Source organism: Nematostella vectensis, chromosome 8, assembly GCF_932526225.1.
Source record: "Nematostella vectensis chromosome 8, jaNemVect1.1, whole genome shotgun sequence".
In the NCBI taxonomy this organism is placed as follows: Eukaryota; Metazoa; Cnidaria; class Anthozoa; order Actiniaria; family Edwardsiidae; genus Nematostella; species Nematostella vectensis.
In genome coordinates, this window is record NC_064041.1 from 12814971 (window position 1) to 12839034 (window position 24064).

Consider the following 24064-nt stretch of genomic DNA (forward strand, 5'->3'; position numbering starts at 1 on the left):
AGCGAATCGCTAGTAACTTTGACTTCCAATCAGATCTCAACTCGAGTTATTCCCCTCAGGGTACAAACCCCGATACAGATTTGACTCAAAACTACAAATCCTTCGCCTTCCTTGCACTTGGATTCCAAGATTTTGGTTGCACTGGAGCTAAAGTTGCTCCGCGCATTTCCACGCCTATACTCTTGAATCCTAAGGACAGTCTTAGTTGTACAGAGCCCTATCAAATATTAACAGAACTTCGGCTGTAAAAGTCTACTGGAAAGAGCAAGGAATTGTGCATAAAGAAGCATACAAACAACACTGAACACAATGCCACGGGCTTTTCTCGTCAGGACCAAGCCTGCATTTACTGACACTGAGTTGGTGAAAGGTAAGTGCCTTGCCGAAATGTTGCTTATCAAGTTCCGAGCTGTAGGGTTGTGCAGAACGGGCATCAGGTTGTGCAGTGAACCCTGAAGACTGGTACCCGCGAAAAATTTCCCCCTCTTAACTATCTGAGATTTTAGCCATCGATGCGTTCCTGGCCGACTCTAGGAAATGTCTTGTTGTTTATTATTGCTCCGGGAAGAAAAAAACTGCGTCCGAGGATTACCAAAATATAAACAATCCTTATTTCTGTAACATGATCATTTGGTGGTTTTGTGTGACCCAGGGAAGGAAAAGCAGACGAAGGAAAAGCAGACGAAGGAAGTGATACACACAGAGACCAAGAATGGATTCACGGATTTGGAGAAATCTCGTCAAATCCATGGCAAGAGTCCCGAACAATTCCATTCATCTTACTGCACTGATTCAAAGCAGAAACTTAACTCAGGTATGGAAATAAATAACAAGTCTTTGGATTAGCTTACAGTTTCATGAAATGGAAACAAACTAAGAGCTCTTGTGTCTGATGTTCTAGATGTGCAACAAGGTATTTGGTCGTATTTTTTATTATAATTGACCAAACCCTTAAAGCTTTAAATACTTGTGTGCATTTTATCTTTTGACGGCGGGACTTCGTCTTTTTGGTTGCCTTCAGATACTCTAGATTTTCCAATTTGTATAAAATATATATATAATGTTTGCTACGTGATTCGATCCAAATATCAGCTTTTTAAAATGTAAATTGTTAGATGTGGTGGCAAGGACTGTATATCTTGCGACTGGTGGCAAACGTTTGACAGTATGCATTTGCGGTTATGGGTGGGACCTCTATTTACTGCAACCACTCCATCTTTTCTCGTCGCCAAACCGTTTTTTTTACAAAGTAAAGCAAAGCAAGGGCGCTTTTCACGATTTAAATCTGTGCACCGATCGTGCGCTACACTCGTTATTGAGTTAAATACTGATTTAGTTGCACAATGAAAGCCAAGCCGTCACTTACACAGTTTACTCATACGCTAAGACAAGCCGTTGATTGCTTAATTAAGACTTGCACTGCGGCAGCTGAGAAGCAATTTCAAGGAATCCTAGTTTTCTTCATTATACCCTTTTTCCAAACTTTTCTTGACACTCTCTGTGCAACGATACTCCTTTTAGACATGGTAAGGCGATAAGTGGATAAGGTATCCTTTTCAAAACTTGGCTGCTTACCAAATTCGTCAAAACTCGGGCGGTATTAATTTTCATTCGCTTTTTTCTGCTTTCCCCTGTTGCTCCACCAGTTCAACACTAGTCATAAATAGTCCAAAAAAGAAATAAAAATCATTTAATCCCATATCAAATCGTTATCTCTTTTTCAAAATCCTAATCCAATTTACTTTTCAATAGAATCAGATTTGAAATAACTATTTTGGCAAGAATTCGTATTTCATTTTCTGATTTTCTAAGTACTAACGCTTGCCTATAAACTCGTGAAGTGAAAGCCTTGGAGTTCGGGTAGCGAAGATATAGTTCGAAACTTGAAGAAGAACCTTAAATTTAGGCTATTATTCTATTTTATATTCTAGATAAGAGAAAGGGCCACTGGTTTAATAACGATATCGAAAAAAAAAAAAAAAAACGGGGGACACAAGCCTCGAGTTAAGAGCCAAATAAAGGTACACCTTTGAAACTGGATTTAATACCTAGACGTCTGTTTTGAAAAGTAAATCACCAAACCACCATTGGCTCTTTCTTATATATACTCAATCGTTTTATTCATTGCAAAAATCGCCATAACACTTCAGAAACTATCCAAAGTTTAACAAATTCTGCTCTTGGATTTTGTCTTTTAAATGAAGGGTTACTATGATCTGACTTTAGCGTTTCAAGACGTTAAAGCGTTTCTTTAAAGTTCCTGCATGGTAACAACAAGGCTTTCATTTTTTTTATTAGTTCTGTCTCTTAATATCATTAGCCAACCCACAATCATTCAATCTCCCAAAGGAAAAGAAAAATCAGCGTTAAATTTGAGGCTAACATAACGAATCTCCCTTTTTGTTAACAAATTGTTTATTCTTCTAAATCTTTTTTTCCTGAATGTAAAAGAATATTCTTATTGCCTCAGCACACAGCACGTATTTGTCTCGTGCGTGTTATCAGCAAAGGCTGGCGCATCTCCAGAGATAAACACGCTCCAATGAATCGCCCCGTGCCTCGGCCACCCGCAGATGGGTTCATGAAGCATGGACGATTTTTACATCGCCTTTCTTGATGTTTTTTTTTTTTAACTCCAAATGAGTTACAACTATTTAAAATAAGGTTGCACTCTGATAGCTCATGTATCGTTACTAACAGCGTAAATCGGGATTTAAAAATATGGACTAATGTCAAGAGAAACACAAAAAGCAGTACCAACGAACAATCCTATAAGAGCGCCGTTACTGGCCATGTGCTTAGTTTTACTTTTTTTTAATGTATCAGCATAAATCCATCATTTTGTGTCAATTCTATCTAGTTTCAAGACCTCTTAGTGGATCGAGGCTTGTAAACCTTTATTGTATTGTATAATAAAAGCGAATCCATGTTAAGAAAGCTGTAGGTTTGTTTTTGTTTACGCGCCCCTAAGCATTCTCTAAGGCTTTCGAAGTTGTCTCCCATGAAGCAAATTGGGCTACGACAAATGATTCTCGAGTGTTCGAAATAGGTATACACCTTTTCTAAAAGAGGTGTCAGTGCAAATGACAAATACCGATTATTAAATTGCAGTTCTTTCAAAAAATACCATGGCACTCGATAACTTTCTACTGAAGAAAATGTGGATAACATCTCATCTTTATTATTACAAATAATTATACCTATAGATTCATACCAGTAGATTGGTCTTAGAACGGCCATTCGCCATTTGCCTTGACAACGTTTATTGAAATAGGTGTAAATACCTATCGTAAATGAGGTATTAAATCCATGTGTTGTAACCCGCAGTGGATTATGGGTAAGATATGAATGGCTGAATCCTGGTGTTTGAAAGCCATGTTAATGTTTACACGCACAGAAACAAATATACTTCACTTTTCTAAACCTGCACTTGGTTTTATTTACGCTTATTTGCTTTTTTTTTGATACCCATAAGGCACTACGGGTTACGACACATGGAATCTCCGTGGGTAACCTCATTTCAATAGGTTTATGGTCGTTTTGCGCTAAAAAGATAAAGTCTCTTGGAAAGAGATTTGTGTGTAAGGTTACAGGCTACAGATCATAACATCATCATAACATTCTACCTGACAAATGCGTTTGATATATACCATCCATCCAAACGTTTTCAATACTGTTTACTTGACAATTACTTGTTTTCTAATGTTTTCTCAGTTAGTTCACGTGCTGCAGTATCCTTGCGATGATAAATGATTAAAGCCGCATTGTCACCAGTTTTCTTCCGGAGGACCAACGGAAACCTCAACCGTTAAAGGACAATAGAATCTATTAGAATCCGCGGTTTTTATTAGGCCATCCTAAGAAGAGGGACGCCATTACACCCATTCTTAAGGAACTTCACTGGCTACCTGTTGCTTCTAGAATAGACTTTAAAATTCTTACAATCACACATAAAGCTCTCCACAACCAGGCTCCTGAATATATCACTGAACTCTTAACACCGTATACGCCATCTCGATCCCTTAGATCTGCTAACAAGAACCTTCTCGTCATTCCTAAATCACGAACAAAAACTTATGGGGACAGATCTTTTTCAAACTTTGCAGCTAAATTATGGAACTCCCTCCCCCTACACATTAGAAACACCGACTGTCTCAGCAAATTTAAATCGTCTTTAAAGACGTACTTATTTTGTAAGCACTACAACAATTGATTAGTTTTAACCATTAGAAATATTATCATAAGTATTAGTATAATAGAGTAGGATGTTTGTAAAGCATTGAGATTTTTATAATGCTATATTAAATTATTATTATTATTATTATCCGCTCTAAATTATCAATCACATCCTCAAAGAAACTCCCAATAGACACACTGCTTTCACAATTTTAAAATATTTTTCGCCTTTTCGTTTTTTTGTTACGTAATCGACCGGAAGTAAACTGGTGACAATGCGGCTTTAAAGGGGAAAATATGAGTTCATGACTTTCTATATTCTTTTGCGTGATGGTGATGGTGTTGCTGATGGTGATGCTGATGCTGATGCTGATGCTGATGGTGATGCTGATGCTGGTGATGCTGATGCTGATGATGGTATTGGTGATGCTGATGATGGTATTGGTGATGCTGATGATGGTATTGGTGATGCTGATGCTGATGATGGCGATGGCGATGGCGATGGCGATGGTAAAGATGATGGCGATAGCGATGGCGATGGCAATAGTGATGGTAAAGATGATGGTGATGGTGAAGATGATGGTGATGGCGATAGTGGTGGTAAAGATGATGGTGATGATGATGGTGATGGTGATGGTGATGGTGATGGTGATGGTGATGGTGATGGTGAAGATGATGGTGAAGGCGATGGCGATGGCGATAGTGATGGTAAAGATGATGGTGATGGTGATGGTAGTGGTGATGGTGATGGTGATGGTGATGGTGATGGTGATGGTGATGGTGATGGTGATGGTGATGGTGATGGTGATGGTGATGGTGATGGTGATGGTGATGGTGATGGTGGTGGTGATGGTGATGGTGATGGTGATGGTGATGATGATGGCTATGATGATGGCTATGATGATGGTATTGGTGATGGCGATGGCGATGGCGATGGTGATGTTGATGGTGAAGATGATGGTGATGGCGATGGCGATGGCGATAGTGATGGTAAAGATGATGGTGATGGTGATGGTAGTGGTGATGGTGATGGTGGTGGTAGTGGTGATGGTGATGGTGATTGTGTTGGTGATGGTGATGGTGATGGTGATGGTGATGGTGATGGTGATGGTGATGGCGATGGCGATGGCGATAGTGATGGTAAAGATGATGGTGATGGTGATGGTAGTGGTGATGGTGATAGTGATGGTGGTGGTGATGGTGATGGTGATGGTGATGATGATGATGATGGCTATGATGATGGCTATGATGATGGTATTGGTGATGGTGATGGCGATGGCGATGGTGATGTTGATGGTGAAGATGATGGTGATGGTGAAGATGATGGTGATGGCGATAGTGGTGGTAAAGATGATGGTGATGGTGATGGTGATGGTGATGGTGATGGTGATGGTGATGGTGAAGATGATGGTGAAGGCGATGGCGATGGCGATAGTGATGGTAAAGATGATGGTGATGGTGATGGTAGTGGTGATGGTGATGGTGATGGTGATGGTGATGGTGATGGTGATGGTGGTGGTGATGGTGATGGTGATGGTGATGGTGATGATGATGGCTATGATGATGGCTATGATGATGGCTATGATGATGGTATTGGTGATGGCGATGGCGATGGCGATGGTGATGTTGATGGTGAAGATGATGGTGATGGCGATGGCGATGGCGATAGTGATGGTAAAGGTGATGGTGATGGTAGTGGTGATGGTGATGGTGATGGTGGTGGTAGTGGTGATGGTGTTGTCGCCATTATCCGGGCTCCCTGTGTTAGAGGCCTGGTTCCGAGCTTTGCGCGGTCGCATAGCCTCGTGCAAAACGTTTTCAGTTCGTCGAGAATTTCCTGGAGTTTTTTATTGGAGTTTTTGACCTGAATCTAATGAATATTGTATGGATTTGTTTTTGGATGGATTCCGCACCCGTGTAAGTATCATGCGTTTGTATAATTAGCGGAAATTGCCATAATTTTCATCTTCAGTATTTGTTTATTTCAGCGAATCTCGTGGTAATTCGTGATAATTTTGAAGTTGAAACTCGTGTAGAACTTTACCCGTGAATATCGACAAGTGGAAAATAAAAGTTGTGTTCATATCCAGAAGCATCTCATCTATCTGACCTATCTGAATTCCAACATCATTCGACGGCAGAGTAAATGAACACTGAGGATTATTATCTTGGAAACATGAGTGAAAACGAAGCTAGTAGTGAAGTCGAACGAATAGAAAGCAAGAAAAGGTCCCTAGGAGGCTACCTAGGGCGCGTGAGTATTCACATGAAAGAGCTCAAAACTTGTCTTGATGATCCCTCTAAAGCCAATGAAATACAGACAGCCTTGAATGAATTACAGTCGGCTTTGAATAACTATGAGGACTGCTATCAGTCGTACATTTTGGAAGAATTGACAACCGATGAATTTAACAGAGTGAAAGAGAAATTTGAAGAAACCCGTAATGAGTGTGAAACTACTACCAAATTGGCAAATGAACGTTTGAAGAAAGGAAAGTCAAACTCAACTAAGTCAAGGCTGTCTAGTAGGTCTAGGAAATTGAGAGAGAAAATAGAAATGAAAAAGCTTCTTTTGCAACAAGAAGAAGAGATAGCTCAGCATCGAATGGATCTGGAACGTAAGAAAATAGAATTGGAATATGAACAGAAAGCGAGAGCATGTAAGCTCAAGTTCCAGGTTCAAATCGCAGAAAAGGAAGCTGAGTTATTAGAAGAGAGAGGGAGTGAGTCTGATAGTTGTGTGTCAGAAGAGTATAAAGGGGATGTAGGGGTCATGCCACCCATGTCTCAAGAGGAAAAGCTAATGAAATGGACCAAGCAATGTGACCCCATTCCTGATAATCCTAGACCAGACACACCTAACCCAATGGAGGGCCCTTCCCATCCTAAAGACCCCATTCCTGAGAGAAAACCCCAGATTAACGACCAAGAAGCCCCCCATAGTAGTTATAGGAAAACCCAGTTTGGTTTTCTTCCTGTGAACAGTACTGATATCATGTTAAAGCTGACCATGCTCCAAGCCATGCAACCTGTTAAGTTCTCTGGGAATCCAAGTGACTTTCCTAATTTTAGGAAGAGATTGAGAGATAATTTAGAAGATGAAATTTTAAGTGATTCACAAAAGGTTGAATTCCTACCGAAGTTCCTCTCGGGGGAGGCTTTTGAAGTTGTGGAAAGGGTTTCTGGTTGCAGTTATTCGGTGATAGTTGATATTTTGGAAGACCGATATGGGCAGCCAGCGACCGTCGCTGCTTCTTGTATTGACAATTTGACCAGAGGCCCAAGATTGAACAATCATGATTATAAGGGACTGAGGGATTTTGCAGAGCAACTTGAATCAGCCTCAAAGAAACTTGTTGGGGAATATGCTATTGAAGCCAGTACCATCTCAAACATGAAACAGATAGTTAGAAGGCTTCCCCAGTATTTAGTAAATAAATGGGGTGATGTATCCTACAAGATAAGAGAAAAGGGGGGTACCCCTAAGATTTCAGATTTGGCAGATTATGTGAAGAGGCAAGCAGCCATAAAGAATGACCCAGGTTTTGTTAACCTAAGCATGAGTGAGAACAAGGGGGGTGGTGATAAAAGACCCGAGCAGGGTGGGAAAGGCAAGAACTACCAGAAACAGACTTCTGTCTTTAAAACAGACATGGAAGGCTCAGCCCCTGAAACTACGGTTGGTAAACAAGCCCCATTTAAGACCTGTCCTTGCTGTCAAGGAGAACATAGGCTTTCAGACTGTGCAAATTTCAAGGGAAGGGACTTACCCGGCCGTTGGCGACTGGTAAAGGAGAAGAGATTGTGTCATATATGCCTTAGGCCAGGACATATGAGGGACAGATGCCATACAACCACTTTTTGTAACTGCAAAAGTGAGCGAAAACACCACACCTTGTTACATAACCCCCCTAGAGCTAAAGAAGACCCTCCCAAAGAACTTAATTCGAGCGCAGGGGAGGGGACGACCGAGGGACCCCCTCGAAGAGACCATGCTCAGGGCACCCGGGGTGGGGTGCCACACAGGCAAACCGAGCAATACGCTACATTTTCTGAAAGAGCCACAAAAACGGTGTTACTACATGTTGTACCAGTTAAATTGATTGCCCCAAATGGGAACTCTCTGACAACGTATGGGCTACTGGATAATGGCTCAAGAGGAACTATGATAAGCTCGGAGGTTTCAGCGAAACTCGAACTTAAAGGTCATACTGAGGAAATATCCATCACCACCATGATGGGAAGTAGTAAGGAACAGATAGAGGTTGTGGAGTTTGAACTGCAACACGCAAGTGGTGAAGGGGATAGAATTCCCGTAACTGAGGGTTTGGTAACGAAGAAATTCAATGTCAACGAAAAGTGTCTTCCTAAAGATATTGACAGAGAGGCACACCCGCATCTGAGGGATATTGAGATTCCCTCGGTAGACATGCCTAAGGTTTCGGTTCTGATAGGAAAGGACGTTGGCTATGCGCATGAGGTGTTTGAAGTGCGTAGACCAGCGACGAAAGCCAGTGATTTGAAGGCTTTGAGAGGTCCTCTTGGATGGGTAATTACAGGAACCCTTCAAGGGGAGACCTCATGCAAGGAAGTAAACCTGAACTTTGCTGATTATAAGAAAGAACTTCAGCATCAGATTGAGCGGTTCTGGGATTTGGAGAGTTTCGGTACAAAGAGTGTTGGGACGGACAAGGGATCCCCAAGTTTTATATCGCACCATCTGTCCAGGGAAGACAGGAAGGCTATCGATAAGTTGGAGAAGACCATTACTAAGCGTGATGGTCACTATGAAACAGGCCTCCTGTGGCGGGATGATGATGTGACCCTACCTAATAACCGGAATGAAGCCGATAAAAGACTGAATAGTCTGAAGCGTAAGTTTTCACGAGAGCCTGGATTGGAGGAGAAGTATCGAGCAGCCATGGAGAAGTATATCACTAAAGGGCATGCACGCAAACTCAGCCCAGAAGAAGCACAAGAGACTGGACCGAGAACTTGGTACTTACCTCATTTTGCAGTGACGAATATCAACAAACCTGGTAAGCTGAGGATAATTTTTGATGCTGCATCAGAGTACCAAGGTACTTCGTTGAATAAGAACTTGTTACATGGACCTGATTGTACAAACAGCCTGACTGGGGTGCTCCTACGGTTCAGGGAGGACAATGTTGCATTGGTAGCTGATATAGAAGGGATGTTCCTTCAGGTCGGAGTTAGAGAAGAAGACCAAGATTCTCTGCGATTTCTTTGGTGGGACAAAAGCTCTGATGACCCTCCAGAAGAATATGCCATGAACGTGCATGTCTTTGGGGCAACCGACTCGCCTTGTGCAGCCAACTGGACACTCAAGAAAACTACAACTGACAATGCTGGTGACTTTGGAGATACCACCATCGAAACTGTCCTGCATAATTTTTATGTGGATGATGTACTAAAAAGCGTAGACACGAGTGCGAGTGCAGTCACGCTTGCGAACGAGTTAACCGAACTTTGTGGTAGAGGAGGGTTCAACCTCACAAAGTTTATGAGTAACAGTAGGGAGGTCCTTGCTGAAGTGCCTATCGAGAAGAGGGCAGCACCAACGCTTGATTTAGATCTTGATGAACTCCCAGTCGAGCGGGCACTTGGAGTTAGATGGAACGTGGAGACAGACACCTTCGGGTTCAAGGTGAGCAACACTGAGAAGGCTGATACTATGAGAGGAGTACTATCGACAATCAGCTCTGTCTTTGACCCTTTGAACTTTGCTGCACCAGTGATAATGCGTGGCAAGCAGATCATGCAAGCCCTATGGAGGCGGAAGGCACCATGGGACGAGCCGCTCAGTGGAGACATTCTGCGTCAGTGGCAGACATGGAAAAGGGAACTTGTGCGGCTTGAAGATTTGTCCATCCCCCGATGCTACTTCAGCAGGCCAGACCATGAAGGTGTTGGACTACAACTCCATCACTTTAGTGATGCCTCGGAGGCAGGATACGGGTCAGTAAGCTACTTACGAATCGAGTACCCGGACGGAATGGTGGAGTGTGCTTTCGTCGCCGGAAAGTCAAGGAATGCACCGATTAAAGGCTCAACCATCCCAAGACTGGAGCTACAAGGAGCCCTACTGGCAACACGGGTGGACCAAGCAGTTCGCCGAGAACTGGACCTGAAGCCTGACAGAGTCGTGTTTTGGACTGATTCGATGATAACACTTAACTATATCAATAATGAAACCCGCAGATTCCAGACGTATGTAGCCAACAGGGTTACAGAGATTCGCGAAGCGACTAATCCTGACCAATGGCGACACTGTCCGGGAAAACTAAATCCTTCCGACGAAGTAAGTCGAGGTCTAACCATAGATGAGTTTCTCCGGGATGAGCGATGGCTTAATGATCCGAGTTTCTTGAGAGAGTCAGAAGATCAATGGCCAGATAATAAATTTGATGCCCTGTCTGAAGAAAGTCTGGAGATAAAGAAAGAAGTGTTCTTCACTGACCTGGAGCCAGGAGATGGCCTGGAAAAGCTTCTAACCGACACTTCTGATTGGATGAAGACCATTCGAAAGGTTGCGTGGGTAATGAAGTTTGTGGAGTGGTTGAAGACAAGAAAGCATGCAAAGCCTACTGAAAAGACACCTGGAGAGTCAGAGAACAAGCTAAGTCCAGACGACATAGAACGCGCCAAGCGACGAATAGCTGTACTAGTACAGCGGGAAAGTTTCCCTGAAGAAGTGAAGGCTCTGAAGGCAGGAAAGGAGGTGAATGTTGCTAGTGCTATCTTGAAGCTTAAGCCGGTCATGAAAGGCGATGAAGTTATGAGAGTTGGAGGAAGGATCTCGATGGCACCGATGAGTGATGATGCCAAGAATCCCATGATATTGCCGAAACAGAGTCATATCACTACTATCTTGATCCGCCACCTACACGAAAGCAACGGTCATTGTGGCGTGGAACAAGTACTATCCCTGCTGAGAGAGCAGTTTTGGGTTGTGAAAGCGAGAGTGGCCATCAAGACTGTTCTTGGAAGATGCATTCATTGTCGCAAGCAAAGAAGAACCACTTTGAAGCAAGAGATGGGAGATCTACCTAGAATTCGGATGATCCCTTACGAGCCACCCTTTACGTATACAGGTATTGACTATTTTGGACCGCTATATGTTAAGCGGGGAAGAGGAAGAGTGACTGAGAAGCGCTGGGGAGCTATCTTTGTTTGCATGAACTCCCGAGCAGTTCATCTCGAGTTAGCTAAGTCGCTAGAGACGGATGATTTCATACTCGCGCTGATGAGGTTCCTGAATCGCAGGGGCCATGTTGTGGAACTGTTGTCGGACAACGGGTCCAATTTTGTGGGAGCTGATCGGGAGATACGAGAACATCTGGAACGAATGGATCATGACAAGATCGGACGTGAGTGTTCTGCGAAAGGATGCAAGTGGATCTTTAATCCACCTGGAGCCGCCCACATGTCAGGCGTGTGGGAGAGGATGGTGAGAGTCGTCAAGCGAAGTCTGAAGGCGATCCTGGGGAAGAACCCCCTCAACGATGAAGTGCTGACCACCGTGTTTACTGAGGCAGAACGTATCGCGAATTCAAGACCGCTAACCCGGAATCCAGAGAATCCTGATGATGAGGATCCTCTTACGCCCAATCACTTTCTGAACGTGCGACCTACGATGAATCTTCCTACGGATACGGATGAACGGGCAGATAAGTACAGTCGGAAGCGGTGGAGACAAGCGCAATTACTTGCTAACCACTACTGGCGTCGCTGGTTGAAAGAGTACATTCCTTCCTTGCAAGTTCGAAGCAAGTGGAACAGGAAACAGCGAAACCTACACGTCGGAGATATAGTGCTCGTTGCGGACGACAACGTTGGACGAAACAACTGGCCTCTTGCGCGCGTGATTAATGTGTTTCCTGGCGTGGATGGATTGGTAAGGAGTGCAGAGGTGCGCGGTAAAGGGACGACCTACAAGCGCCCGGTAACCAAGTTGTGTCTGCTGGAAGCCGAGGATGAGGATGTCTAGATACGGATCGGATTGGAGACTCAAGGGACAGACGTAGATAGTGTAATATAGAACGGACATTAGCGTTATGACAATACGTTTATAGTTATGAACCTCCTCCGCAGGAGTTCATGGGGGGCGGGATGTTGTCGCCATTATCCGGGCTCCCTGTGTTAGAGGCCTGGTTCCGAGCTTTGCGCGGTCGCATAGCCTCGTGCAAAACGTTTTCAGTTCGTCGAGAATTTCCTGGAGTTTTTTATTGGAGTTTTTGACCTGAATCTAATGAATATTGTATGGATTTGTTTTTGGATGGATTCCGCACCCGTGTAAGTATCATGCGTTTGTATAATTAGCGGAAATTGCCATAATTTTCATCTTCAGTATTTGTTTATTTCAGCGAATCTCGTGGTAATTCGTGATAATTTTGAAGTTGAAACTCGTGTAGAACTTTACCCGTGAATATCGACAAGTGGAAAATAAAAGTTGTGTTCATATCCAGAAGCATCTCATCTATCTGACCTATCTGATGGTGATTGTGTTGGTGATGGTGATGGTGATGGTGATGGTGATGGTGATGGTGATGGTGATGGTGATGGTGATGGCGATGGTGATGGTGATGGTGAAGATGATGGTGATGGCGATGGCGATGGCGATAGTGATGGTAAAGATGATGGTGATGGTGATGGTAGTGGTGATGGTGATAGTGATGGTGGTGGTGATGGTGATGGTGATGATGATGATGATGGCTATGATGATGGCTATGATGATGGTATTGGTGATGGTGATGGCGATGGCGATGGTGATGTTGATGGTGAAGATGATGGTGATGGCGATGGCGATAGTGATGGTAAAGATGATGGTGATGGTGATGGTAGTGGTGATGGTGATGGTGATGGTGATGGTGATGGTGATGGTGATGGTGATGGTGATGGTGATGGTGGTGGTAGTGGTGATGGTGATGCTGATGCTGATGCTGATGCTGATGGTGATGCTGATGCTGGTGATGCTGATGCTGATGATGGTATTGGTGATGCTGATGATGGTATTGGTGATGCTGATGCTGATGATGGCGATGGCGATGGCGATGGCGATGGTAAAGATGATGGCGATAGCGATGGCGATGGCAATAGTGATGGTAAAGATGATGGTGATGGTGAAGATGATGGTGATGGCGATAGTGGTGGTAAAGATGATGGTGATGATGATGGTGATGGTGATGGTGATGGTGATGGTGATGGTGAAGATGATGGTGAAGGCGATGGCGATGGCGATAGTGATGGTAAAGATGATGGTGATGGTGATGGTAGTGGTGATGGTGATGGTGATGGTGATGGTGATGGTGATGGTGATGGTGATGGTGATGGTGATGGTGATGGTGATGGTGATGGTGATGGTGATGGTGGTGGTGATGGTGATGGTGATGGTGATGATGATGGCTATGATGATGGCTATGATGATGGTATTGGTGATGGCGATGGCGATGGCGATGGTGATGTTGATGGTGAAGATGATGGTGATGGCGATGGCGATGGCGATAGTGATGGTAAAGATGATGGTGATGGTGATTGTGTTGGTGATGGTGATGGTGATGGTGATGGTGATGGTGATGGTGATGGTGATGGTGATGGTGATGGTGATGGTGATGGCGATGGCGATGGCGATAGTGATGGTAAAGATGATGGTGATGGTGATGGTAGTGGTGATGGTGATAGTGATGGTGGTGGTGATGGTGATGGTGATGGTGATGGTGATGATGATGATGATGGCTATGATGATGGCTATGATGATGGTATTGGTGATGGTGATGGCGATGGCGATGGTGATGTTGATGGTGAAGATGATGGTGATGGTGAAGATGATGGTGATGGCGATAGTGGTGGTAAAGATGATGGTGATGGTGATGGTGATGGTGATGGTGATGGTGATGGTGATGGTGAAGATGATGGTGAAGGCGATGGCGATGGCGATAGTGATGGTAAAGATGATGGTGATGGTGATGGTAGTGGTGATGGTGATGGTGATGGTGATGGTGGTGGTGGTGGTGATGGTGATGGTGATGGTGATGATGATGGCTATGATGATGGCTATGATGATGGCTATGATGATGGTATTGGTGATGGCGATGGCGATGGCGATGGTGATGTTGATGGTGAAGATGATGGTGATGGCGATGGCGATGGCGATAGTGATGGTAAAGATGATGGTGATGGTGATGGTAGTGGTGATGGTGATGGTGATGGTGGTGGTAGTGGTGATGGTGATGGTGATTGTGTTGGTGATGGTGATGGTGATGGTGATGGTGATGGTGATGGTGATGGTGATGGTGATGGCGATGGTGATGGTGATGGTGAAGATGATGGTGATGGCGATGGCGATGGCGATAGTGATGGTAAAGATGATGGTGATGGTGATGGTAGTGGTGATGGTGATAGTGATGGTGGTGGTGATGGTGATGGTGATGATGATGATGATGGCTATGATGATGGCTATGATGATGGTATTGGTGATGGTGATGGCGATAGTGGTGGTAAAGATGATGGTGATGTTGATGGTGATGGTGATGGTGATGGTGATGGTGATGGTGAAGATGATGGTGAAGGCGATGGTGATGGTAGTGGTGATGGTGATGGTGATGGTGATGGTGATGGTGATGGTGATGGTAGTGGTGATGGTGATGGTGATGGTGATGGTGATGGTGATGGTGATGGTGATGGTGATGGTGATGGTGATGGTGATGGTGATGGTGATGGTGATGGTGATGGTGATGGTGATGGTGGTGGTGATGGTGATGGTGATGGTGATGATGATGGCTATGATGATGGCTATGATGATGGTATTGGTGATGGCGATGGCGATGGCGATGGTGATGTTGATGGTGAAGATGATGGTGATGGCGATGGCGATGGTGATGGTGATGGTGATGGTGATGGTGATGGTGATGGTGATGGTGATGGTGATGGTGATGGTGATGGTGATGGTGGTGGTAGTGGTGATGGTGATGCTGATGCTGATGCTGATGCTGATGGTGATGCTGATGCTGGTGATGCTGATGCTGATGATGGTATTGGTGATGCTGATGATGGTATTGGTGATGCTGATGCTGATGATGGCGATGGCGATGGCGATGGTAAAGATGATGGCGATAGCGATGGCGATGGCAATAGTGATGGTAAAGATGATGGTGATGGTGAAGATGATGGTGATGGCGATAGTGGTGGTAAAGATGATGGTGATGATGATGGTGATGGTGATGGTGATGGTGAAGATGATGGTGAAGGCGATGGCGATGGCGATAGTGATGGTAAAGATGATGGTGATGGTGATGGTAGTGGTGATGGTGATGGTGATGGTGATGGTGATGGTGATGGTGATGGTGATGGTGATGGTGATGGTGATGGTGATGGTGATGGTGATGGTGATGGTGATGGTGATGGTGATGGTGATGGTGATGGTGATGGTGATGGTGGTGGTGATGGTGATGGTGATGGTGATGATGATGGCTATGATGATGGCTATGATGATGGTATTGGTGATGGCGATGGCGATGGCGATGGTGATGTTGATGGTGAAGATGATGGTGATGGCGATGGCGATGGCGATAGTGATGGTAAAGATGATGGTGATGGTGATTGTGTTGGTGATGGTGATGGTGATGGTGATGGTGATGGTGATGGTGATGGTGATGGTGATGGCGATGGCGATGGCGATAGTGATGGTAAAGATGATGGTGATGGTGATGGTAGTGGTGATGGTGATAGTGATGGTGGTGGTGATGGTGATGGTGATGGTGATGGTGATGATGATGATGATGGCTATGATGATGGCTATGATGATGGTATTGGTGATGGTGATGGCGATGGCGATGGTGATGTTGATGGTGAAGATGATGGTGATGGTGAAGATGATGGTGATGGCGATAGTGGTGGTAAAGATGATGGTGATGGTGATGGTGATGGTGATGGTGATGGTGATGGTGATGGTGAAGATGATGGTGAAGGCGATGGCGATGGCGATAGTGATGGTAAAGATGATGGTGATGGTGATGGTAGTGGTGATGGTGATGGTGATGGTGATGGTGATGGTGATGGTGGTGGTGGTGGTGATGGTGATGGTGATGGTGATGATGATGGCTATGATGATGGCTATGATGATGGCTATGATGATGGTATTGGTGATGGCGATGGCGATGGCGATGGTGATGTTGATGGTGAAGATGATGGTGATGGCGATGGCGATGGCGATAGTGATGGTAAAGATGATGGTGATGGTGATGGTAGTGGTGATGGTGATGGTGATGGTGGTGGTAGTGGTGATGGTGATGGTGATTGTGTTGGTGATGGTGATGGTGATGGTGATGGTGATGGTGATGGTGATGGTGATGGCGATGGTGATGGTGATGGTGAAGATGATGGTGATGGCGATGGCGATGGCGATAGTGATGGTAAAGATGATGGTGATGGTGATGGTAGTGGTGATGGTGATAGTGATGGTGGTGGTGATGGTGATGGTGATGATGATGATGATGGCTATGATGATGGCTATGATGATGGTATTGGTGATGGTGATGGCGATGGCGATGGTGATGTTGATGGTGAAGATGATGGTGATGGCGATGGCGATAGTGATGGTAAAGATGATGGTGATGGTGATGGTAGTGGTGATGGTGATGGTGATGGTGATGGTGATGGTGATGGTGATGGTGATGGTGATGGTGATGGTGATGGTGATGGTGATGGTGGTGGTGGTGGTGGTGGTGATGGTGATGGTGATGGTGATTGTGTTGGTGATGGTGATGGTGATGGTGATGGTGATGGTGATGGTGATGGTGATGGTGATGGTGATGGTGATGGCGATGGCGATGGTGACCACAGCGTCGTCTTAAATGCTTGAAAATATTGATTATTGAAGAAATGTTTTCTTCTTTTTAGACAATGACAGTGATTCTTCTGATGGCCTGGTACAGTCCGGCAGGGAAAGCGTGGAATCGGACGAAGGATCGAGGAAAGTGGGGCAGCCTGCTCATGTCAAGAGAGAAGCGAAGGATGATAAAAGGAGTGACATACTAAGGAACCTTGAGAGGAAGGTAGAATCATCAAGCGAGGACTCAGTGGAAAGTGAGGAATCCTACAAAGACAAGCACTCATGGAGAGCAGGTACATAACGGACGAACTAGCCATGACCCTCTATAAGGAGACCAGGTACATAACGGACGAACTAGCCATGACCCTCTATAAAGAGAGCAGGTACATAACGGACGAACTAGCCATGACCCTCTCAAAGGAGACCAGGTACATAACCATGACCCCCCAAAAGGAGACCAGGTACATAACGGACGAACAAGCTATGACCCTCTATAAGGAGACCAGGTACATAACGGACGAACTAGCCATGACCCTCTATAAGGAGACCAGGTACATAACGGATGAACTAGCCATGACCCTCTATATGGAGACCAGGTACATAATGGACGAACTAGCCATGACCCTCTATTAGGAGACCAGGTACATAACGGACAAACTAGCCATGACCCTCTATGAGGAGACCAGGTACATAATGGACGAACTAGCCATGACCCTCTATAAGGAGACCAGGTACATAATGGACGAACTAGCCATGACCCTCTCAAAGGATACCAGGTACATAACGGACGAACTAGCCATGACCTTCTATAAGGAGACCAGGCACATAACGGACGAACTAGCCATGACTCTCTATAAGGAGACCAGGTACATAACGGACGAACTATAAAGAGACCAGGTACATAACATACGAACTAGCCATGACCCTCTATAAAGAGACCAGGTACATAATAGACGACCTAGTCATGACCCTCTATAAGGAGACCAGGTACATAACGGACGAACTAGCCATGACCCTCTATAAAGAGACCAGGTACATAATGGACGACCTAGCCATGACCCTCTATAAATAGAGCTGGTACATAACGGACGAACTAGCCATGACCCTCTATAAAGAGACCAGGTACATAATGGACGAACTAGCCATGACCCTTTATAAGGAGACCAGGTACATAATGGACGACCTAGCCATGACCCTCTATAAGGAGACCAGGTACATAATGGACGACCTAGCCATGATCCTCTATAAGGAGACCAGGTACATAATGGACGAACTAGCCATGACCCTCTATAAGGAGACCAGGTACATAACGGACAAACTAGCCATGACCCTCTATGAGGAGACCAGGTACATAATGGACGACCTAGCCATGACCCTCTATAAGGAGAGCAGGTACATAACGGACAAACTAGCCATGACCCTCTATGAGGAGACCAGGTACATAATGGACGACCTAGCCATGACCCTCTATAAGGAGACCAGGTACATAATGGACGAACTAGCCATGACCCTCTATAAGGAGACCAGGTACATAACGGACAAACTAGCCATGACCCTCTATGAGGAGACCAGGTACATAATGGACGACCTAGCCATGACCCTCTATAAGGAGAGCAGGTACATAACGGATGAACTAGCCATGACCCTCTATATGGAGACCAGGTACATAATGGACGAACTAGCCATGACCCTCTATTAGGAGACCAGGTACATAACGGACAAACTAGCCATGACCCTCTATGAGGAGACCAGGTACATAACGGACAAACTAGCCATGACCCTCTATGAGGAGACCAGGTACATAATGGACGACCTAGCCATGACCCTCTATAAGGAGACCAGGTACATAACGGACAAACTAGCCATGACCCTCTATGAGGAGACCAGGTACATAATGGACGACCTAGCCATGACCCTCTATAAGGAGAGCAGAAGACTTTGCCATCATCCTCATTATCAATATGGTCTATAATAATCATCAGCAAGATTGTCATTATCCTCATCACCATCATTAACAACATTATCATCATCATCATCCTCATCACCTTCATCAACAACAACAATATCATTATCATCGACATCATCATAAACAACATTATTATCATCATACCACCATCATCATTATCATCATCAACAACAAAAAAAGCAGCAGTAACGTTATTGTCGCCGTCACTGTGATAATTATCGTCTCCATTTTCACACCATTACCTATTTTTTTGTTACCACCGCTGCAACTTACACCAACACCATTATCAACATCACCATCACCATTATCAACAAAATTATTACCATCATCACCATCACCATCATCATCCCCATTATCAACAACATATCATCATCATCAACATAATCTTTATCCACAATATCTTTCACTTATCTAATCGAAAGCACGTCAGAGCTAATTCAAAATAAACTTTTTCTTTTTTCTAGAGTTTGCGTCTGAATTCTTTATGCAAAGGATGCCAAGCGAGTCAAGAGATGCACTTTTTCGTCCAATCCCCAGTGGTCCTCTAGTCTCCCCACCGTTATGGCCTTACCCAGCATGCAACAGTGGCAGGCCAGAAAACTTCTCCCGCTGGATGCAACATTGGGCCGAGGCTCGCCGGGTTATTAGTCCTTTTCGGTTATACGATTCTTTTCCGGGCGCTTCCCGAAGTGAGGCCGAGAGCACCTTGCTGGCTCGGATGAGGCAATCGCAAGTGAGCGAAACGCAGGAAAGGCAACCTATGAAGACATGGCTTCGCGCTTCCGACAGCAACCACAAGAGCAGCAAGAAGAAGATCTTTACTTGCTCAATCTGCGAGAAGATCTTCAGTAACTCCATTAGCCTCAAGCAGCACATGATCGTCCACTCGAATCGAAAGCCTTTTCAGTGTAACGTGTGCGAGAAAGCATTCAAGAGGTCCTCCACCCTCTCCACCCACATGCTCATCCATTCCGATACAAGACCATTTGAGTGTGAGTTCTGCGGCAAGAAATTCCACCAAAAGTCAGACATGAAGAAACACACGTATACGCACACCGGGGAGAAGCCGCACACATGCTCATTCTGCGGCAAGTCATTCAGCCAGTCGTCGAACCTGATCACTCACTGCCGGAAGCACAAGGGATTCAAGCCCTTCTCGTGTGAAGATTGCGGGGTGGCCTTCTTCCGCAAGATTGACCTCAGGAGGCATTTGTATACACACAACCTGACCGATTAGGTATCAGACATATCATGGACTCAATTGAGGCAATTGTACATACACAATCGATTAGCTATAATGTTTAACATAGAATTATCCTTACGCCTCGAGCAAACAGAGAGGAGATTTGATGAGAGTCATGAGAGTCCCAACTCTCACTAACGTTAGACCATGCACTCTCACGCACACTCTCCGACTTTTGTTTACTTTGAAAATGCTCAACTGATGACATGAGAGTGGTTTGATCGCGTGAATGAGGGATAATAAGTTTATTTCGATCAACATAGTCAGCAACACATAAGGGCGCTTGTATCGTTCTGAAAGTTGAGTCAAGTGGAAAAGTACACACAAATTGCAACTTATATTTCTATAATAATATCATCATGTTAATAATACGTTTTGGTTTATTTCATATGCATGAAGTGTAATCACAAATAATAAAATGTATTTATAAATCAGGTTAAATGTATTTATACTAAACTGTAACATTAAATGTATTAATGGTAAGAGAATAAAGAGATTGAATGCTTTTACGAATGATGTATCAGTCTTTCTAGTTAAAACATCCCCACTCCTGACTGACGTTTATCGTCAGTTGAAAAATATATAAAAGTTTTCCCCTACCCGTCGCCGTTGTTGTTGTTGTTGCTGCTGCTGTTTTTCTCATCATCTTTGTTGTTTTCTTGTTATTGTTTCTTATTGCAGTTTTTTGGCGTTGTTATTGAAGTTACTTCATAATGTTTGGTACATAATTCCTCTCCATGTATAACATTCTATAAATATACGCATCTTTTATGCTTTACCATTTAGCAACTATATAACGAGAACTGCTTTAACCCGCGCAATTTTTTATTGTTTTGTTGTGCGCACTGCACTTTGATCGAGCGTGTGATTTCTTACATATTGATACCAGTAAAACAGAATCAAAGAAACATTCCTGAGCGAGTAGTTTCATGTTTTTATAATTCGAAAATATCACAAGAAATCAAAACAACATATTTATACATATTTATTGTTTGCCGGAAAAAGCAAAGCCACGCCGAGCAGTGAGGGTCCAAGGGACTACCTCCGTGCACGGCGTGGCTGGCCAAATGCGGTTTCATAGGTCTTCCATACACCAAATCAGGAAGCGAATTGCTTACCTTCAGACTTGCCAGTAGATATTGTAGAACCGGTAGAACCGGTGGTGACTTTCCAATTGCTAGTGATTTTCCAGGCTGTAAAATGTCGTCCATCGCCACTAAGCCAGCTTAAAGCCGCATTGTCACCAGTTTACTTCCGGAGGTCCGACGGAAACCTTAACCGTTAAAAGACAAAAGAATCTATTAGAATCCGAGATATTTAACAGGCCATCCGCTCTAAATTATCGATCACATCCTCAAAGAAACTTCCAATAGACACACTGCTTTCAATATTTTGAATTTTTTTCACGTTTTCCGTAAAAAATAATCGGAGATTGTTACGTAATCGACCAAAAGTAAACTGGTGACAATGCGGCTTTAAATGCAGCGGGGAGCGAAGAATCCGGGGCTGCCCGAGGGCTTCAATCATAGTGGCAACGCGCACCGAGAAATCGTCGGATTGCGGCAAATCCTTTGACCCGTTTTAGTTGAGCCCTATGCCCAACGGACAACTTGAGTTTAGCGATGTCGCTAGATCCGAAAGGGCTCGCAGAACATCGACGTTAGTTATGCCGTGCCCTTCCAGAATGTCCACAAGAGACTTAGGTAATCCTAGGGAAGCTAGCCATTTAAATTGTGCTCCCGGGGATTGGGTTGCCTTTAGTCCATGTTTCCGTTTTGGAGGCATTCTTGGGTCGAAATTACAATTGAAATTTATTACAAGCATGCGACGCACAGAGACGATGGAATAAACTGAATCTACAATAGTACCTGTACTAGATACTCGTCAATAATCTAATTATATAGCCATTGGTAATCCAAACAGCCATACATGCCTTAAGTCTGCGCACGAGAAACTGTGGGCCACTTGTCATGAAACTGACCATTTAAAGGGCCAAATCAATTTTCCCATTACAATGCATTGCTTTGTGTTTTTTTTATTTGTAAAATATTCTAGATAATCAGCATTTATAGATTTCTCATGGCTATCTTTTTTAGAATGTAAATGTTCGGTAATGCGATAGCCGCCTAGCTGTTTGATGTTTTTCGCTGCCGTCAGAAAAATCCCTTCAAATGATGCCTCAAGTTGGGTAAGTGCTCCATACTAGCGGATGACTAAAAAATTTAAAGATCAGTACACTCTTTTTGTTTTATAAGAACCTTTTAATGAGAACGTTCTATCTGAGATGTCACCAAATTCTAAGAACATGTACCGATGCTTAGATAACAGGTACCAATATATTTTTTATTAGAGTGATGTCTTCTGATATGTAAAATCAAATAGCGACCATGAGTATTATTGTGATTTATCGTTTGTGTAGTTTTTGTACAATACTTCATTGCTATTATTCATAAAGCAGCAATTTAAGAAAGGAAAACAAATAATCTACGAACATCTGTAAACATTTTCAGCCCTGAAATGCTCTAAATAAACTCAGACTTAAATTTTAGACGATCTTATATAAAATCAGTGTATGAGATTTTCTCGGTCTATACTCAATATATTTTATGTCTCTCCTCTAAAAGTCGGTGCAAACCGTGGCCAACGAAAAATGTAACCCATAATATGTCCTCTCGTAGACATAACGCGCGACCGCCTTTATATATTACTTAGAGATTTTACTTAAAGTTTAGACGATCTTATATAAAATTAGTGTATGAGATTTTCTCGGTCTATACTCAATATATTTTATGTCTCTTCTCTAAAAGTTGGTGCAAACCGTGGCCAACGAAAAATGTAACCCATAATATGTCCTCTCGTAGACATAACGCGCGACCGCTTTAATATATTACTTAAAGATTTGAAAATGGTTTTGTGAGTTAGGCGACTTCACAAACGTTCTACTAAAAGCTTCCACAATTACCTTTATTTGATCCAATAAATACTGAAATTCGAGAAAAGCAATCTAAGCTTTATCGTGCCACAATAGATAGTTTATGACGACTTATTGTTCTCTGGCAAATGTACTAGATATTCTTACAAAAGCACAACTTAAATTAATAGTCCCTCTAATCTTGTTCCCTTAGGTGTTTCTCAAAGAAACCTGCTTTGCTGATTTTTATTAGAATTCGGGTGAGAGCGGTGTTTTAATAAAGAAATCAAAATCATTGATTTGATTCCCTGATTGAGAAACACCGCTCACTGTACTGGGAATTTACTTTGACTGATGAATTTGATTTCGCGTTATTGTTCAATAGTTTAGTTTCAAAGTCTTGATTGTAATGTAATTCGAAACGTCGAATAAAGACGGCTTCGCCAACTTCTGTAAGCAGAAAACCAATCAAAAGCATAAAAGAACGGAAAAGACATTTGTTTGGCAATGAGGAAATGCGCTATGTTTAAAACGATTTAGTGTGAACGTGTGGAATTATTTAGGGAATACAGCGTTTTTGATTTAATGGCGTTGCTCTTTTAACAGATGGATGCGGTAAGAATCAATCGATTGTAAAACGACAATAAAACTCCCATCCTTTATTGTTATACCATGTTATACGTTATTATAACTATATTATTACTATACTTTGTTATACTTTATTCTCTTGAATTTTTTATTTTTCTAATATGTTATTAAAAACAATCTCGTCGGATCGATTTTTTAGTGTCATTATTATTGGCAAATAATTTTACTCTTTAGGAGACATACGCCTTCACATTTAAGCGCCATATTAAAGTTTTCAACCCAAACTTGCCTTTTTTCAAGCAAAAACAAATATATTGAAGAGATTAAATT

At 43.4% G+C, this 24064-nt stretch overlaps 3 protein-coding genes across 3 annotated transcripts; all 3 read left to right on the forward strand.

Moving 5' to 3' along the window:
- Positions 1 to 19: 19 nt before the first annotated feature.
- LOC5516227 (zinc finger protein 16) lies at positions 20 to 20744 on the forward strand. The gene is made up of 4 exons (XM_048731064.1): positions 20 to 370; positions 653 to 814; positions 17095 to 17319; positions 19457 to 20744. The coding sequence occupies exons 1-4, from the start codon at positions 310 to 312 to the stop codon at positions 20227 to 20229; spliced, it is 1221 nt and encodes a 406-aa protein (XP_048587021.1). The 5' UTR covers positions 20 to 309; the 3' UTR covers positions 20230 to 20744.
- On the forward strand, positions 8210 to 12664 carry LOC116608633. The gene is made up of 2 exons (XM_048731063.1): positions 8210 to 12492; positions 12564 to 12664. The coding sequence occupies exon 1, from the start codon at positions 8342 to 8344 to the stop codon at positions 12185 to 12187; it is 3846 nt and encodes a 1281-aa protein (XP_048587020.1). The 5' UTR covers positions 8210 to 8341; the 3' UTR covers positions 12188 to 12492; positions 12564 to 12664.
- On the forward strand, positions 17326 to 19446 carry LOC125570101. Its single transcript, XM_048731065.1, has 2 exons — positions 17326 to 17454; positions 17533 to 19446. Exon 2 carries the CDS (start codon positions 18126 to 18128, stop codon positions 18723 to 18725), a length of 600 nt encoding a protein of 199 aa, XP_048587022.1. The 5' UTR covers positions 17326 to 17454; positions 17533 to 18125; the 3' UTR covers positions 18726 to 19446.
- Positions 20745 to 24064: the final 3320 nt, after the last annotated feature.

Coding starts and splice junctions, on each gene's coding strand:
- LOC5516227 (XM_048731064.1), top strand. CDS start 310: ATGCCACGGGCTTTTCTCGTCAGGACCAAGCCTGCATTTACTGACACT. Junction 371..652: donor TGACACTGAGTTGGTGAAAG/GTAAGTGCCTTG, acceptor TGTGTGACCCAG/GGAAGGAAAAGCAGACGAAG. Junction 17,320..19,456: donor CAAGCACTCATGGAGAGCAG/GTACATAACGGA, acceptor TCTTTTTTCTAG/AGTTTGCGTCTGAATTCTTT.
- LOC116608633 (XM_048731063.1), top strand. CDS start 8,342: ATGATAAGCTCGGAGGTTTCAGCGAAACTCGAACTTAAAGGTCATACT.
- LOC125570101 (XM_048731065.1), top strand. CDS start 18,126: ATGACCCTCTATAAAGAGACCAGGTACATAATGGACGAACTAGCCATG.